Genomic DNA, 17,587 nt, shown 5'->3' with positions numbered 1-17,587 from the left:
AAAGCGAAGTGGCAAAGCTGTTTTCTCGCCTTGGAGTTGAAAGCCCTTCCTACTCCAGGGCTCGTGCCCCTGTAGGAACACCTTATAGGCAGAGTAGACAATAAATAGCTGTAGTCTGGCTCTCAGAACAGCAGCCCTACCTAGGAAACAGGGATCACCTCACCACGCACGCACCTTTTTATGCAAAGGATTGGTAAAGGGGCAGTCTTACCCCCACCCCCCCTCATGCCTCCAGCAGCAGTGAGCAGCTCAGGAAATCCTTGTGGCAGGACTAGGCACCTAACAACAAACCCGCCAGCTAAGTAGCATCGTTACAAAAGATTAAAAATCTCCATGAGTTCTAACATCTTCATTCCTAGCTGTGGTTTCCATGGAAATAGACATCTGCTCTAGGGAAAAAGGAAAGGTGGGGGGAAGCGGTGTAAGTGCTTTGAAATAATCAGTGTTTTGAAAGATTTATTTTTTTTTCCTGTCACAACATGAATAGTCAGAAATGTTAAGATTTTTGCAGGGCAATTTCTTGTATTTAAAAGAAGTACGCATCCAGTGGGTGGGACCTTCCTCTGCAAACCTCCAGTTCAAGTACAAAGACTTCAAGATAAAGGCTGGTTCGGGGATAATAGACCTCTTGGCCTTGGGTTCCGGTGTGGTGCTGGTTTGTGTTGCCTGCCAATCTGTCACTTTCCGGTGAGCTCTCATCCCTACCCTTCTCCAGCCTTTCTAACGATTACTGAGATTTTGCTCAGAAAACTGACAGATGGAAACACCTGGCCGTTTTGTGGCTAGGTTCGGTCTCAGAGGAAGAAAGCTTTGAGGGCTCAGAATCTGAATTATTCCTGGTCTTGCTCACATGCTAAGGGAAAACCACTTCGATTGGGGGCGGGGGAGAGGCTGACCCCACACAAGGGCGATTGTTGGAGAAAATGCCACAACAAGCATATTTCAGGCAACAGCGAATTGCTAATTGTTTGCTTTGTGTGGTGTGTCTGCTGCCTCTATGATCCGGTTTTCCTTGTCTCAGGCACCCAGTAATTGTGTTTATCTCTAGCACATCCCCAGTGACTGGCTGGACATGGAGAGTCTTTCACAATCAGGACTGTTGTTTCCGCAGAGTTAGTCATATTTGTTTCTTGGTATGGGGACCCCAGTGGTCAATAAAATGAAGGTGTCCTTCCACCCAGGCAGGATCTCAGAGCAGGTGCATTGGTGTAGTAATCACCTACCACCGGAAGACGGGAGACACAGCCTTGGTCTGGGGAATGGGAAGAGGGATCTGGAAACCATGTTCAGTTTATTTCTCTTCTGGCCTTTCTGTGGTAAGGAGGCCAGGCATTCTAAGATGGCTCAGGTTAGACCAATGTCCTTTGTGCCTCTGATGTGCTTCTCCTCAAAGCAGGCCAGGAGGAACCGTGACCTTGTGGTTCTCCCTTTTGTTTTGATTCTTTAAAAGGGACCAGCACTGCACTGGAGAGCACGTGCTCCAAGAACAAAAGCAACACTTCACCGCAGTCTGGGTTGTCTGGAACTGCTGTTGCTCTTCCTTCCCTATCATCAGGCAAAAGGCTACGCAGAACAGATGGAGTCTGCATTTAAGCCGAGTAACTGTTGGACCACAGAAGATCAAATTCCAGAGCCTCAACACTTTCCTCCCCACGGTTCTCTGGTCACCAGCTCCGGGACCCGAGTATGGTAGCAAAAACGCGCACGGTGGGGAAGGGCCACGCCCGTGACCTGTTAGGGCTGAGTGGGTAAGGAATGACGATGATGTCACAATGCAGATTGCACGCGGGCGTGGGGCGAGGTAGGGCGCCGGGTTGCAGGGGGGCCTTACAGGGGCAAAGAGTGGTATTGTCCTGTAACGAGGGCTTGGACGTCTTAGGTGGAAGCAAGGGGTGAGGCACTGTCCGGACAGGGCGCTGTCCGAGTGTTGCCCTTGGGGCGATGCGGGGCACGTGGCGCAACGGAGGAGGAGTCCAGGGGGCCACCCTTTGAGAGGAAGGGAGGGACCCCGCCCCGGCCGGCCCCGCCCCGCCCTTTTCCTAGAGAGGGGAGAGCAGGTTCAGACCCAGGCTAGGGGCCACAGTATAGCCCTCTTCCGCGGTCAGACAACCCCCCCGGCCTCCTACTCACATCCGGGTAGACCCCCAAATGCCCCCCATCCCTCGCATTGTCCCCCTACCCCGCCAGGCTGGACTACACTTCCCGAGGTGCTTGGGGGTCCCGAGGGGCGGGGCACATGGGCTCTGGGGAGGAGGCGGCACGTGCCGCGGGTTTCAGCCAATGGAGAGCCTGGCAGTGAGGTCACGTGCCGCTGTTTGGCGCTTTTGTGCGCGCCCGAGTCTGTTGGTGCTCAGAGTGTGGCCAGGCGGCTCGGACCGAGCAGGTGGGTGCGGGGCTCAGGGAGGAGGTGGCTGGAGGCTGGGGACCAGCGAGAGGGATGCGGCGGGCGGGAGGGGCCGGGCCGTGGTAGCGGCCCCCTGCCGGAGGGCGGCGGGCGTGGCCGCGGGCCCTAAGTGGGACCGGCGGGCGGGGGTCGTTCCGCTTTGTGTGTGGCTCGGGCGGAGCCTCGGCTTTGTCCCGGCTCCCTGGGGGCGCGGCTACCGTGGGGAGGGGGCGCGGCCAGCTGGGCAAGCCCCGGGCGTTAGCCCCGGGTGCCGTCGTGGAGACAATAGGGGGCGTGGGCCCTCGTTTGCCTCCCTCCTTTCCCTCGCAGGCTCAGCCCCGCTGGGGTCCCCATTGTCTGAAGGGGCGGGGCGGCGCCTCCAGAGGGCAGCGGCCTTAGCGTCAGACTGCGGGCAGCTAGGGACGCTCCCCTTCCCCTCTGTCGCCTTCTCCCAGTGACTAGGGCTGAGCCCGAGGCTGACACCCCACGAGAGCAATCCTGTCCTCGCGGCGGGGGGGGCGCGGACAGCTAGGGTGGAGGCGGGGGGGGTGGGAGTGAAGGGAGGAAGTGGCGGGCAGTTGCCTGAGCTACCCCACGGCCGGTTCCCCGGGCCTGCCCCATCCGCCGAGCTGCTCCGGGGGTGGGGGGGGCCTCGAGATGTTTTTGGCGGGAGTTGGGGGGGCGTTGGCGTGCGGGGAGCCCGGGAAGGGCGGAGTTACCCAGATAGGACCGTTAGCCCCGCCTATCCCTCCCCTTCCCACGCGCGCGGGCTCAGGGGTGTTGTGAGTTCTGGGAGATTCGAAAAGGCGCGGGGAGGAAGGGGGCGGGGCCAGGGGCCGGAGCACAGGGCGTGCTCTGATTGGCCGGGGGCGGCCACCCGCTTTTCCTCGCTTGGACCGGGGCCACGCCCATCCTGGGTCCGGTGCTGCGTCTCATGCTCTCCAGGGGTGAGACGGCTTCGCGGCTTAGGGTTTTAATTTCCAGCTGTTGGAACCTGCAGTCTTAGGTTTTCTTACTGGCCTGGGGTGTACAAAGATAATGACCTTAAACGAAATCAAGGAGGGACGTAGAATTTTTCATGATAAAAGGCAGCAAATGTTATAACCTATAACCTGGAGGTTCATAAAACTGATTAATTTTGCTCGCTGTTGATTGAATAAGGAGCTTAAGCCCCTAGAACAATAGGAGTTCAACATACTGGTTAATATTAGCTTGGGCGTTTTGTTTTCCACCATGGCAGACGCAGACAAAGCAGGGTGGGCATTTCATTTGCACAATGAGTTGTAGGCAGTATTAAGATGGCTCCGGTCTCACTGTAGAGTTGAATCTGGAAGATCTTTTCGCCGTTTGGGAGGGGAAATTTTGGGGGTTTTAGGGCAAAAAAAAATGTTGTGACTTAACGTCGTCTAATTTTTAAAATCCAAGATGTTTTTTGAGCAGGCAAGCTCAGTTGATTAGATTTTCTGTAACCAATGTTCTATTCAGTTCAAATTTACCAATGTTTTGGTATTTTCTAGATTCTTATGATTTTCTAGGTAATGATGTCTTATTTAATTCCATGGTGGTGATTTTTCTGACACTGATTTATGTGGATGTGATTTGAGGTCCCTTTGGATCAATGACCTAGAAATGCAAAGAAATTGATCGCATGCTTTTGAAAATCCTTTTCAGGGTTTTTCTTGCCAGTGGATTGTGTAGAATACACTGCCAGTCTCTTGTCTTCTGTTCACCATGGCTTCTTCTGGTAGGTAATCTATTTGGAAAAGCTGAATTGTGATGGGTTTAGGATTTTATAATAGGAGATGGATTCAGGTCTTAAGCCATTAATTGAGCAGTTGTATTTTGGTCTTATCAAAAAACCCATTATATAAATCAGAAGAAAAATTATCACTTGATGAATGTACTGAAGAGCTCCTAATTGTTTCATTATATAATGATTTGGCTTCGTCTAGAGCAAAATCGTGGAGTTTTGCACAAGTCTTCTTTTGTTTATGAAAGTGATTGTCAGACACATATCTCAGAATGGTATTTTTTAATCCAAAAATATTGAGCTTTGGTTTTATGGGAGGCAGTATTTAGATAATCTCTTCCCTGCAAACACAGCTTCTTCATCAGCCTGAATTCTGTTCATTAAATTGATTTGGTTTATAGGAAATTACAGGATAGTTTATTAGAATAGGAAAACCCCATTTTTCTGAATATATTATGAATATGATCAAATCCAGATATCCAGGTGAAAGAACTGGAGAAGCGTGCTTCAGGCCAGGCTTTTGAGCTGATTCTCAGCCCTCGATCAAAAGAATCCGTCCCAGAATTCCCCCTTTCCCCTCCAAAGAAGAAGGATCTTTCCCTGGAGGAAATTCAGAAGAAATTAGAAGCTGCAGAAGAAAGACGCAAGGTAAACATCACAATTCACAGAAAACAGGATATTTATTTATGTAATGTGGCGAATCAGTTTTATTTCCGTAAGAGGAGGAAAACAGAATTGGAGCTAGATGGGATTATAATTGTGACAATTACATATGCCAGTAGCTAGGAGAAAATGCCAGGCATCGTTCACTGAGCTCCCTATTATGTACCAAGTCCTTTATTTTGTTTTTCTCCTTTAACTCAATGACCCTAAAAGAGTAGATGTCTGAGATACTGAGATGAGAAAATAGTCTCAGAAATGTCATTTTCCCAAATCCTATAGCTATGAGCATTGGAGCCAGAATTCAAGCTTAGGTCTGTCTGAAACCAAAGTTCCGGCTTCTCTTGCTTTCTCTTTGAAAAATAGATTTGTTGGTGGATGATTGTTTTTTCTTTCCCTCCCTGCTGCCCCCCATTTGGTTTGGTTTGTGTGTGTGCCTGCGTGGTTTGTTTCTTTTCCAAGAGCTGTACAATAAAAACATTTTAAATTGCTGGTAATGTGATTGTGTTGCTCAACTGGCATAATGATAGTGAGGCAGCTTGTCTCTTATCTGAGCAATTCTATAAAATACCCATTTTTAAAAACAAATCAGAAAAGGGGTGCCTGGGTGGCTCAGTTGGTTAAGTGTCTGACTCTTGATCTCAGCTCAGGTCTTGATCTCAGAGTCTTGAGTTCAAACCCCATTGAAGTTCAAACCTCCACTGAGTGTGGAGCTTACTTAAAAAAAAGAACAACCCAAATCAGAAAGATCAACAAGTATTAATACGCTTATTGTATAAAAATTGGGAATCAGAAGTTTATACATAGGAAATTAAAAGTATTCATTATCCTACTTCCCAGAAATAACCATTGTTAACATTTTGGTGCATTTCCTTCCATTCAGTATTATTTTCATGAAGAGCTTTATATAAATTCTCATTTATTCCCTTCCAATAACCCTGATTAAGGTGAGTGGGTTTAATTTTAAAATTAGGGAGGGGCGCCTGGCTGGCTCAGTCAATAGCACAAGTGGCTCTTGGATCTTGGGTTTGTGAGTTCAAGCCCCATGCTGTGTATAGAGTTTAAATTAAAAAAAAAAAAATGTTTTTAATAAAATAAAATGAAGAAGGTGAGGTAGTAACCTGCCCCTGACCAACACAGTTAGTGCAATGTAAAGTCTGACACATCTCACCACACACACACATTCATGCCCCTGTTAAAGCTTCTGTAACATGTGCCCTGTATGTTGCAGTGCCACGTGCGTATTTGTGCAGAGCCGCCGTTGGCACTGCCATTCATTTCGCCAGGAAGGGCGGCAGAGTTTGCAAGGGAGCTTTGTCTGCTACCTGCTCTTCTGCACCAATTGAGCTCTTACGGAGGATGATGGAGTTTTGTGGACTTTTGAGTTTATGAGGAAATGCAGCCAATGGCTGGACAAAGAAATTTTTAAGGAATCCACCCTGGCCCTGTAGTCACTAACCTTTGCTTTATATAGTGGAACTTGGGACTGGGCTACTGCAGAAGAGAGTGAGCAGAACCAGTGGCAGGTGCTCTGTAGTTTTCCTGCTTCAGTGATGCTTCCAGGCACGTCGGAATCTGTGTGGTAACACGCTCTTGTGTGTTGGTTCTGTTGAAGGCGGTGAACTGTAGTAACCGCTCCAGTGGTCTGGAAGTGACTGCAGCTTCCAGAGAGAGAAGCGATGATGCTTTTCTATGACACAGAAATTCCCCCTGGCTCAAATAGTAATCTGGGGGCTTGGTCTTAAATTCCCTATCATTCACATTTTTTCTTTTTATTGATATGCTCACACTTTTTATAATCGAACTTTCTTCAGGTGGACATTGAAGGTCAGTAACCAGTTCTTGACAGTATAGCTCCATTCCTCCATGTGCCTGCTTAATGGTAACTGCTTGTTACCATTAAGCAGTAAAGCTTACAGGGATTCCCTTAGAGAACACTGGGAAATACTCTGGACAAACCCGGGCAGTTTTCCAAAGTAAATACGAACACTAGAAAAGAAGGTGATTTTCACAGTATTTTGATAGCAGACGATTCAGGCCCTGGCTTAGGTTATATTTAAGGAGATCTTAATTTCTGCCTCTTTTCAGTCCTCCCAGTTAATAATGGAGTTTTTTTGGGGGGGGTCAAAAATGTAATGCTCAGTAAACTTCAGAGGGTCTAGCCTGTTAAACATTTTTCAGTCCCATGAAGCCGAGGTCTTGAAGCAGCTGGCTGAGAAGCGGGAGCACGAGAAAGAGGTGCTTCAGAAAGCCATAGAGGAGAACAACAACTTCAGTAAGATGGCGGAAGAAAAGCTGACCCACAAAATGGAGGCCAACAAAGAGAACCGAGAGGCCCAGATGGCCGCCAAACTGGAGCGCTTGCGGGAGAAGGTCGGTGGCCCAGCTTTGCTTTGAGAGGGTTGAGAGCTTGAAGTCTCCACCCGTGAGGTGGCTCGAACTAATGGCCTTGATGGAGGCGTTGGGTGTCTCTGTCCCCAGTTTCGGGGCTCAACACATTAAAGGAGAGGGATCTTATGTTAAAATAAGATGGAGCAGGGGCACCTGGTGGCTCAGTGCATTAAAGCCTCTGCCTTCGGCTCAGGTCATGATCCCAGGGTCCTGGGATCGAGCCCTGCATCAGGCTCTCTGCTCAGCAGGGAGCCTGCTTCCTCCTCTCTCTCTCCGCCCGCCTCTCTGCCTACTTGTGATCTCTGTTTTTAAATAAAAATCTCTGTTAAATAAAATCTTTAAAAAATAAATAAATAAGATGGAGCGGAGGCACCTGGCAGGCTCTGTCAGCAGAACGCTCGACTCTTGATCTTGGGGTTGTGAGTTCGAGCCCCACGTTGGGAGCCGAGATGACATAAAAAAAAAAAATCTTGAAGAAAGAATAAGGTGGGGTATTAAGTGATTTCCAGAAAAATTGTATCTTCTTTGAAAGAGCCAAGGAAGCTCAGTCATCAGAGTCCATGGGTGACCCAGGGAAATTTGAAGATAATGTTTTACAACCCTGTGTGCTTCCCACTAATATATGATATACGCCCAGATGCCGCAGTCGGGCCTGTTGCGGGGTGCATGGCTCGCCAGGCTTTGTGATTTGACTGACCGACAAATGCTGTTTCTTTCTAGGACAAGCACATTGAAGAAGTGCGGAAGAACAAGGAATCCAAAGACCCTGCTGATGAAACTGACGCTGACTAATTTGTTCTGAGAACTGACTTTCTCCCCTTCCCCTTCCCAAATATCCAAAGACTGTACTGGCCAGTGTCATTTTATTTTTGCCCTCCTGACAAATCTAGAAGCTGATGTAGGACTGTATAGGTAGATCCAGATTGTATGATGTTGTTTTCGGGCCTAAAGGGGAGAAACGGAAAGTGTTGTACTCTTTTTCTAAAGTGTTGAAGTCTTTCTAATGTAGCTACTTTTTCTCGTTGCATCTTTTCTACTTCAGTGCACCTGGCGTACTGGGTTAACGGCTAGTACTGTATTGGCTCTGTGAAAACATGTTCGTGAAAAGAGTATGTAGTGGCTTCTTTCAAATTGTTAGATGCTGAATATCTGTTCACTTTTAAATCCCAATTCTGTCCCAATCTTACCAGATGCTACTGTACTTGAATGGTTAATAAAACTGCACAGTGCTGTTGGTGGCAGTGACTTCTTTCTGTACAGGTAATAAACTGTGAAGTGACAGAGACCCTCCTAGCTTCTGTTCGTTCCAGATGGGGCCTTCGGCCTCCAGAAATAACCCAGCGCACGCGTCGCTGCAAGTTCTCTGCCCTGGAGTTTCTTGCTCCCGAGTCCTTTGCATTGTCTTCTCCCACAATTGTCACTTTGTTTTGATGCCTCGGCCCAGATCAGCTGCTACGATAGTCTTTCAGATGTTTATTTGCAAACAAGCTTATTTTTGTTCCTGTGTCCCCATTAAAAAGGCAGATTGTAGGCACACGGGGTTTCTGGGAAGGGTTTAGGGGAAGTCTCGAGATGCTGGTTAGAGGTATTGGACAGCTCCCCAGCTTCCTGGTACAGGTCAGGGTAGGATGGGATCTGTCATACTTTCCTGCCGCAGAAGCCAAGACTCCAAAATCGGAATATTTGCTATCATTCTCTGGGCCCATGCAGCAACCTTTGGTGCAGTGGTTAAAAGAAGCCTTTTCCAGAGTAGCCTGTGATTTGGGTGGTTTGGATTGGCATCTCCTCCATCTTGTATCCAGAGGTTATAATACTCACCATTGTCGGAGCATTGCCTTTCAATTCAGGGAAAACCTTTGGCAGCTTTCCTAGGCTATTTGGGAAATAGCCTTAATTGCATATGATTATTTGCTTCTCAGACATCTGCGTAAAAGCTCTTGGAAGCCGTGCACCTCAGTGAGAAAGTGTGCCGGGTGACAACGCCAGGGGAGGGTCTACTGGGTGCTGGGCACAGACTGCTTCAGTTCCGGCTTTGTCTTTGGTTTGGGTTTTACCATCTCAATCTTACTCCTATGTTGTTAGGATTAAAGTGTGTGTGTGTGTGTGTGTATGTTTAGAAGGCATGGTTAGAACCCTGCTTTATATCTAGCACGCAGCTAAATGACAGCTATTACCAGGGGCTAGTGAGTGAGCTAAGTTTATCCTCTTAAGTTGGAAAGGATCTCACAGCTTTTTGTGTGCCTTGAATTGACTTCCATATTTACCTCAACCGAGATGATCAATCATAGTTATAGGAAAAAGCTGAATGTCAGAGTCCAGCCCCACAGGGCAAACAAGAACAAGATCAAGTGTAGTTTAGTCGAATGCTAGTTCAGACAAGAAAGGACAAAGTGAGACTTTTGTGCAGGGGCTCAGCATCGTTCATTCCCAGCTCCTGGCACAGGTGTTGGAGGCTTGCATAGGTGACCTGATGCCCACAGGGGTCTTTTAGATGCCAGTTTCGAGCAGCTGGGGTGTGAAGTCCGTGGGAAGATAGAAACTTGCGGTAATGTTACTGGGTGTCCTAGAGATGGCAGTAGACTTGTTCATATAGGATCTGTAGGGAAGGGAACAGAACTCTGGGAAGAGCAAGAAGAGTCCAGGTGGCCTGAGGGGAGGATACCCCAGTGGGTTCCCCCCAACCCCCTGCTGGCTCTGACTTAACATCACAGGGGTCCTGGGTTCCCACCTTGTGACAGTGATGCGTCACAGGGAACTGAATGGTGGATACGGCTTACCCATGACATCAGAAACCCGGCTTGCTGTTTTACCTCTGATCTTTGGAGAGGCACTTAGTTCTGGGCCTCCATTTTCTCCTGGACAAAAAGGAGAAGGTTGAACTAGGTTAGTTAACTTGTTTTTACTCTTGGCATATAACTTGGAGGAAAGGAATAGTGGGCACCCGTGACTTCCAGGGAGTGCATGTCCTTCCCCAGCCTTGGTGTTTTCTGTCCTGGCCTCTAGTGCGCATGTCTCGTGGGGGATGGGGGCGGGGGGCAGCCTCCCCCGACAGCCCTGCAGGCACAGCTAGCCTGGCAAGGCCAGGAGGTCTGACCTCAGCCTGGGGGCCGTTGTCAAGGAGCCCGCTCCGTTCCTTCTGGCTTGAGTGGAAGATGAGGTCTGTCCCTTCCTCCTGAGACTCCTGTACTTAGATGTGGTGATTGACTGGCCTTGGTGGGAAAGAGATTCCCTTGCTTGGGATGTATCCCAAGCACCTGCAGTGTGTTACACACTGGGCTGTCCGCTGGGGATGAAAATGGGGGCCCGGTGCAGCATGTGCTGACGGGGAAGGGGACGAGAGCTGTAGAACACTTAGCCGAGAGTACTGCTCTCGGCCAGAAGCTCGTACTCACCAAGTGGGCTTTAGTGGTTTGGCGAAGGCATAACCACAGGCTTCGGTGGCCTGGGAGGCCCAAAAGAGGAGGAAAGTCTTGAGCCAGTCCTCCGAGGGGTCGGATAGGGACCCTAGCACTTAATAATGAACGAAGCCCTGGACAAGCACGTGAGTCGGGGACCCGCCAGTGTTACTAGTTCATGGCAGGAGCTCAACAAAGAGCTCCATTTCTCTGGTCCTAAGCAATGAAGAGCCGCTGGAGGCTTTAGAACATGGGAATGGTAGTGTTCAGTAAACATAGGCCTTCTGAGGGAGAGAAAGGGGAGGTGGGACAGGATAGACTGGAGGGAATTCGCGGGAGCGGCACAGGGATCCCGCGATGAGGGTCTGACCTGGAGGGGAGCACTCCCGGAAACCTGCCACTGAACCTGGGAAACAGGAGGAGGAGAAGGAGGCCATTCCACAGCTGACAGGGGCATTAGTGTCCCTCATGAGGAGCTGTTGACTGAGGGGTTATCTCAAGCGTGTTTATGTAAGTTGGCTCCTGGGGTCCTGCCCTGTGAGGTAGTACAGATCGTTCCGTGGTGCAGAGGAGGTGAGCAAGGTTAGGAAGGTTTGACTGGACCAAGCCTCAGAGCTGGCAAGTGTCCAGGCGCAGTCGGCCTCCAGGCCCTGCATGCAGAGGGGGTTGCTCGGGCCACTCACCTCTCTGTTGTCCCCCACAGTTTCCGGAGCCCCAGACTCAGCCATGCCACCCTCTTCAGAAAGGCAGTTGGTGACCATCTCTGGTAATGCTGGGGAAGAGAGGTGTCACCACCACCACCACCACCACAGTCCCTTTTTACTGTGCAGATTATTCTCCCAGTGGAAAGTTCTGGTTTCCAGTGATGTCTTAGTGCTCCTAGTAAGTCTGTCCTCTCAGCTAATGGTTTGGCCACCTTACTGTTTGTTAATGCAGTTTGTCTGAACCACTATTCAACACAATTCATTTAGGAACAAGAAGAAGATGAAAGCTGGGCTCCTTAAAAGGAGTGATTTCCCCTTTGGGTGGAAGGTTGGATTAGGTGCCCCAGAAGCTCCCTTTCAAATCCAAGACACTGGTTCTGGGTCTTCTCTACCTGCTGAGACCATAAACCCCTGAGGCCAGGAACCATGTCTCGACCACTGAGGTTTCCCCGACTGAGTGCTTCAGTCTCTTGCCATCTGCCTCCTACCTCTTGGTCCAGGTCTGACGGAAGGTCCTAACAATTCTGTGGCTGTATCAATCAGCAGAGCTGGTGTTGTGTACTCAAGGGGCCCAGGGAAGATTTTCTGGCTTGTTTTATACATGCACCCAGATTTTTAAAGCTTTGTCATAAGGCTTGAAGAGCTCAAAATGCCGCAACATTAGTGGAGGGGTCTGGCGCATAGCTGGAAAGGCACAGCCTTCTCCCAGCGTGGTTGTGAGTGGTCCCTTTCCCGTCATTGGGCACCAAATCCTACTGGGCGCACATGAGCTATGAAGTGGGTGGAGGGGGTAAGAAAAAGAAGCAGGAGATTAGTCAGATGCCCATGACCACCACCTCAACAGAATTGAGAGGATCAGGGGGACCAAGCCTCTGTAGGTACAGGAGGCCTCTGGCCTGGGCCTTCCACTCCCCTTGCTGGCAAGAGGCCCCAGTATCACTAGGATGGGGGTGGGGGGCATGGGTACCTGCTGGGTAACTGCTGACCCTAGCTCCCCTCTTACGTGCAGCAGCTTACTATTTGCATGATCTCAGTGAATCCCCGGAACAACCCTATGATGTTATCGTGCCCATTTTATAGGCAAGAAATGAGGAGGCAAGTGAAACTCCGTTTTGCCCAAAGTGACATACCTAGGAGTGTGGAGTCAGGATTCAAACCCTTTTTTTTTTTTTTTTAAAGACTTTTATTTATCTAACAGAGAGAGCACACAAGTACACAAATAGAATATCAGGCAGAGGGAGAAGCAAGCTCCCTGCTGAGCAAGGAGACTGATGTAGGTCTCAATCCCAGGACTCTGGGATCACAACCTGAACCGAAAGCAGATGCTTAACTGACTGAGCCACCCAGGCGCCCCTCAGGACTCAAACCTTAACTTTGAATCCCCAGCTCTACTGCTGCTGCTTACGTATCACATAACAATGATTACGCAATTACTAGTTTCAAGTATGTCTGCCCAGCTAGAAGGAACATTCTCAATGGAGACTGTACCTTCGCATTCACCACTGGATCTCCTGCTCTGAGACCAGGATGAGGTGGGAGGTTAACACGTGTTGGGGCGCCTGGTGGCGCAGTCGGTTGAGCATCTGACACTTGGTTTTGGCTCAGGTTGTGATCTCATGGTCTGGAGATCAAGCCCCATGCTAGGCTATGTGCTCAGTGTGGGGTTTGCTTGGGATTCTCCGCCTTGCCCTCTGCCATTCTCTCTTGTGCTCTCTCTCAAATAAATCTTTAAATAAATCAATATGTGCTGAATTAAATCATTATGAGTGGGTGGGTGACTCTTGTGGTCCACTAGGGTCACCTTCTTTGTCCTTTTTTTGTGTGGACCCCATGGGAAGTCAGTTGGATTTTCTAGAAGCAGAGGATGGCTCTGCCCCAATTTGCAGATTGGCCTCAGAGTTGCCTTAACCCTTGATGACATCCTTTCAGGTCCAGAGGCACCAGCTGGTGGCCTGTAGCCAGAGTTGGTCTGTGGGCAGGTTGTGTTCAACCCAGGCTGTTTAAATTTTTGAGTGAGTGGACAATTAATTCCACTTCAAAATCTGATTTCAGGATTGTCTTAAAAAGCCTGGAAGATCTGACAACCCTGGGCGCTAGGTCCAGCTCCCAATCAGCAGGTTCTGGGCAGCTGCTGCCCCCTTGAGGTGTGACGTGTGCTCTACAGCTCTCTGTTCCCTGGCGGGGCCATTTCTGGCCTTGACTGAAGTCAAGGGCAACTATAGGCCTGAATTTGCAGTCCCTGACACAGATGACAGCAACTCCACCAGTCAGTCAAAACTTTTCTTTTTAGGTCAAAGGTCCAATCAGTACGAAAGGAAATACAATAAAAAGTGACTCCTTTTCCTCTGTGGTCCCCTCCCTAGCTTCCCTCCCCAGATGCCACAGTCCCTGTCTCCCCCTCAGACTGGCTACACTTCCTTGAGCACAGTCTCCAAAGTCTGGCAGTCACCTCTGATGGGCCAGACACCAGCTGGGCTTTGCAAAATAGACTCTGGGACCCTCGTCAAACCTTTGGAGGTAGAATTCCTAAAACTGGAGTCTAGGTGTCTGGATTTTTTTAGAGCCCACAGTGTTTTCGCTTGCTCATCAAGGCAGAGATCTCTGTGCTCAGGATGTAACATCCCTAAAACAGTTATCCCTCTCCAGTCCCCCAAAGTCTGGCAGACACAGGCCCAGAGTCCGGCCGTCAAGGCCACTGCTTAGCTGTACGGACTGTGCCCTGCCCAGGGACACTCAGCAAAGGCCTGAGTGTCCCTGGCCATACTTCACACTCCGAGCCATGGTCCACTGCCCTCCCAGGCCACAGAGCAGCAGCACCAATGCTGAATTTACCATGTCAGCCATTCAATACAGGGACACCTGTGCTGTGATGTGGCGTGGAGGGGGGGGTGGGCAGGTTGGGGGGGGGGTGGGCAGGTGGGGGCTCCTCCATGCAACTGCAGGCCCAGGACAGATTCATGTAGGAGGTGAGGCCTGGGCCAAGTTTGGTCTAGGGACTAGAAGAGAAGAAGGCACGCTTCCACCCTGTCCTTCCCTCTCCCAACTCACCACTCCCCCATCCGCCTCCCACAGCTGCCTATGGGTATCAGCAGCCACCAGCAGGGACACCTTAATAACCGTGTGCATGGAGAAGACCCTGGGAGACCAACACGGGGCAAAGGAGTCGTCCAGCCATAAGTCAGATCGACCTAGGGGACAGCTTGGGGTTAGGTAGCTTGGTATCCAGAAGTACCTGCTGGGGGCAGGGTTGTGGGGGAGCGCAGGGATCCAGGAGCCTTGTTCCTTCTGGTCAGTCTCTGACAGGCTCTCCAAAGACAGAGCCCACCTCTCTGCAGCCTCAGGGAATGCTATCAGAGTGCTCCTCGGACCCCTGCCAGGCCACAGGGCTGCTGTTGGCTTGCCGGGAGATAACACAGAAATTGAAAATAAGAGTTTAGAAACTTTTATAACAACCGTACAAGGTCAGCTGAATACTATTAAAGTCTAGGCTGGTACTTTGCATCGTTCTTATTCGTTTTAGCTAAAAAAATTTTCACAGTAAAATCTATATAACATAAAATATGCCACTTGAACCATTTTTAAGTGCATGATGCAGTGGCATTAAGTACGTTCACACTGTTGTGTAACCACCACCACTGTCTAGTGGATTTCCTTAATTTTCCAAAAGTGAAAGTTCTCTGCAGATAAACATTTCTTTTTGGATTTAGTTTGAGAAGAACTAAACTAAATCCTGACCAAAGCCTTGAAGGTGTTGGTAGCGTGGGGGGGGGGGGGTGCGGGGAGAGGCCCCTGATTACATGGCTTGACCCATTTTTTGGCTTCATTCCTCCAAACTGGTGAGTTGCTGTTTGCCCCCAGGGAAGGGTGAGGGCCGAGGTCTAGCAGGGAGAGGCGGTTTTGGTGGGGTGTGGCAGGGGGTTGCAGGGGTGAAGTGGGGCTCTCCCCAGGCAGGGCTGCCCTGAGTGCGGGTGGAGGAAGGGGGACCAAGAAAGTCGGATGGAAGGCCACCAGGCTTTCTAGCAGGCTTTCCTCCTGACTCAGCCGGGGGAGGTGCATTGGTTTAGAATTCCAGTAAAGTCAGTTCCAGCTGGGAAAGCCCTCAGTGACCTCTGTGTCTACCCTCCTTGTTCAGGGGAAGCGCCAGAGGTCAGAAAGAAAAGACTTGCCCCAGTTTTCAAGCCACCAGTGGTGGTCCCAAAGGTGGACCTTTCAATTCCCAGAGAGAAGCAGGGCAGAGGTTCCTAGAGTCACAAAGAACAGGACTGAAGTCCCAGCTCCGTGAGTTCTCCTGGGCCTTGGTATCCCCACCTTCATCTGTAAGATAGGACACAGGGTTAAGCCCTCATAGGCTGGACGAGTATTGAGCCTGGGCTGGGTTTAATGAAAGGCTCGGCTGATGGGAAGGTCAGTCTCCTCCCCCTCTCTGTCCCTCCAGGTCCAGTGTTCCTCCTGCAGACTCCAGGGTCTTCTCTGCCATTTCCCTTCACCGTAGCTGTGAGGACAGAGGAAGGCACACCCTCTCCAGAGGGAGAACAGGGAGCTTATGATCTCCCGCATCGGCCCATCTGAGCATCTCCCTCCCCACCTGGCCACCGCTCTGGGCTCAGCTCTTCTGCCATCTCTTTGCACATCTTAGAGAAATTTTTGTCCTTTCTGGGACTCAGAACATTTGCAAAATGGAGTTGAACCAGAGAACCCAAAAGTCCATTTTGGGGAGGAGGTGCTATAAAGTGTGGGATGATTTACATTTCTGTATCTTTTCTGGGACAAACCCCAGCATGTTAGACTAGGCTGCTCTGGGTTACTGGCCATGCACTTTTGTGTTGCCTCTCTCTGTGCTCTGTCACTTCCTCCAGTCCTCCTTTCTGTCTTCTGCCTAAGGTTTCCAGAGCATTCGTTATTTGCCATGCACGGTGGCCAATCAGCATTTCACAGATCCCATCTTACTAAATCCATAAACGCATCCTGGTGAAGTCGGTGCTATTCTTAGCCTATTTTCCAGTCAAGAAACTGAGGTTCAGAGAAGTTACGTCACTGACCCGTAGCTGGTCAGAGGCAGAGCCAGCACCCGGCCCACGCGGCACCTTCCCCAGATGGTCCGGTCCTATCCCAGCCTGAAGTCAGCGGGTTCAATCTGGCGTGTGCCTGTGCCCTCCTCCTCCCTCCTGTTTTCCCCAGGTAGGCTCTGACTCCCCTCCCGGCGATGCTCCAGCTGGCAGGCTCACCCGGGGCAGTCCGGGAGGAGGGTTTGGCTGCTGGTGGGAAAAGGATCCCTGGCTGGTTCCAGTTTCTGACTCGTATCTCAGATACCGGGTCCTCTGCCCCCAATCTCCTTCCTCTCCTTCTTTAGATGTCCCTAAGAGAGTACCCAAAGCAAGGCTTTCCATTCACTTATTCATTCATTCATTTATTGAACAAATACAAATAGTCCTCCCACATGCCAGTCACCATCGTCCGCCCTGGAGGGTTCAGCAATGTGCAAGGCAGGTCAGCTCTGGTCCTCAAGAGCGTACATTCTGGTGGAGGAGACAGACATTACGAAAAGAGGATGAGTGCCGTGGAGGGAATGAAAAGGGCTGGTGGGGACAGTGATTATGGCAGGGGTGGGGTTCTCTGCAGGTGAGGTGCGCGGGGCATGGCATGCTCCCGAAAGATGGGACAGCGTGCAAAGGCAGGAACCAGCAGGTGTGAGGAAGGAGTGTAAACTAGGCCCTCGTGGCTGGATTAGGTGAGGCAGGGGGTCCAGGGCCAGGGCGCATACTGGCCTGTGGGCCAGAAAGAGAGGTCGAGTGACATTCATGAGTGATGTGAAACATCTGGGAGCTTTAAGCAGGGAGCAACATGATTGGGTCATGTGTGTAAAGGATCCTGCGGCCACTGTGAGAAGAGTGCATTGTGGGAAGCAGGCGTGTGGGAGAGATGAGGGTGGCTTGGATGAGGGTGAGGGCCATGGGATGGAGAGAAAAAGTCAAATTTAGGATCTCCGTGGCCCAAGGGGTACAGCCTGTGCCCACCTCTGAGAGGGAGCTGGCTTGCGGCTGGGAGCAGAGTGGCGCCTCCTCTCTGGGGACCTAGAGCAGGGGGACGCCCTGCTGCATCGTCCCCAGCCTCCCCCTGCCCGAAGGAGGGCTGTGAGCTTCTGATCGTCCGTGAGCTTCTGATCGTCCGGAGTCACCCTTGGCCACAAGAGGTCCACATGTCCAGAGCCTCTCCTCCAGCCCTTCTCCCTGGGCTTGTGGCTGTTAATTTTTTTTTTTTTTTTTTACCTAGCACATTTGAAAATCTAATTGGTTTTATTAAGCAA

The 17,587-nt window shown here is 50.4% G+C and overlaps 1 protein-coding gene across 2 annotated transcripts; it reads left to right on the top strand.

Moving 5' to 3' along the window:
* Window positions 1-2,266: 2,266 nt before the first annotated feature.
* On the top strand, window positions 2,267-8,418 carry STMN1 (stathmin 1). 2 transcript variants are annotated; one of them, XM_082684725.1, is made up of 5 exons: window positions 2,267-2,383; window positions 4,055-4,127; window positions 4,609-4,781; window positions 6,975-7,166; window positions 7,905-8,418. In XM_082684725.1, exons 2-5 carry the CDS (start codon window positions 4,115-4,117, stop codon window positions 7,974-7,976), a joined length of 450 nt encoding a protein of 149 aa, XP_082540851.1. In that variant the 5' UTR covers window positions 2,267-2,383; window positions 4,055-4,114; the 3' UTR covers window positions 7,977-8,418. The 2 variants fall into 2 exon arrangements, with proteins under 2 accessions (XP_082540851.1, XP_082540852.1); XM_082684726.1 differs by lacking the exon at window positions 2,267-2,383 and adding an exon at window positions 3,268-3,330.
* The last annotated feature ends 9,169 nt before the right edge of the window (window positions 8,419-17,587 follow it).

This window comes from Mustela nivalis (genome assembly GCF_964662115.1).
Source record: "Mustela nivalis genome assembly, chromosome: 10".
In the NCBI taxonomy this organism is placed as follows: Eukaryota; Metazoa; Chordata; class Mammalia; order Carnivora; family Mustelidae; genus Mustela; species Mustela nivalis.
Note: the sequence above shows the minus strand (reverse complement) of the source record. Positions and strands in the feature narration are given on the sequence as shown.

Coding starts and splice junctions, on each gene's coding strand:
- STMN1 (XM_082684725.1), top strand. Junction 4,782..6,974: donor CTGCAGAAGAAAGACGCAAG/GTAAACATCACA, acceptor AACATTTTTCAG/TCCCATGAAGCCGAGGTCTT. Junction 7,167..7,904: donor TGGAGCGCTTGCGGGAGAAG/GTCGGTGGCCCA, acceptor GTTTCTTTCTAG/GACAAGCACATTGAAGAAGT.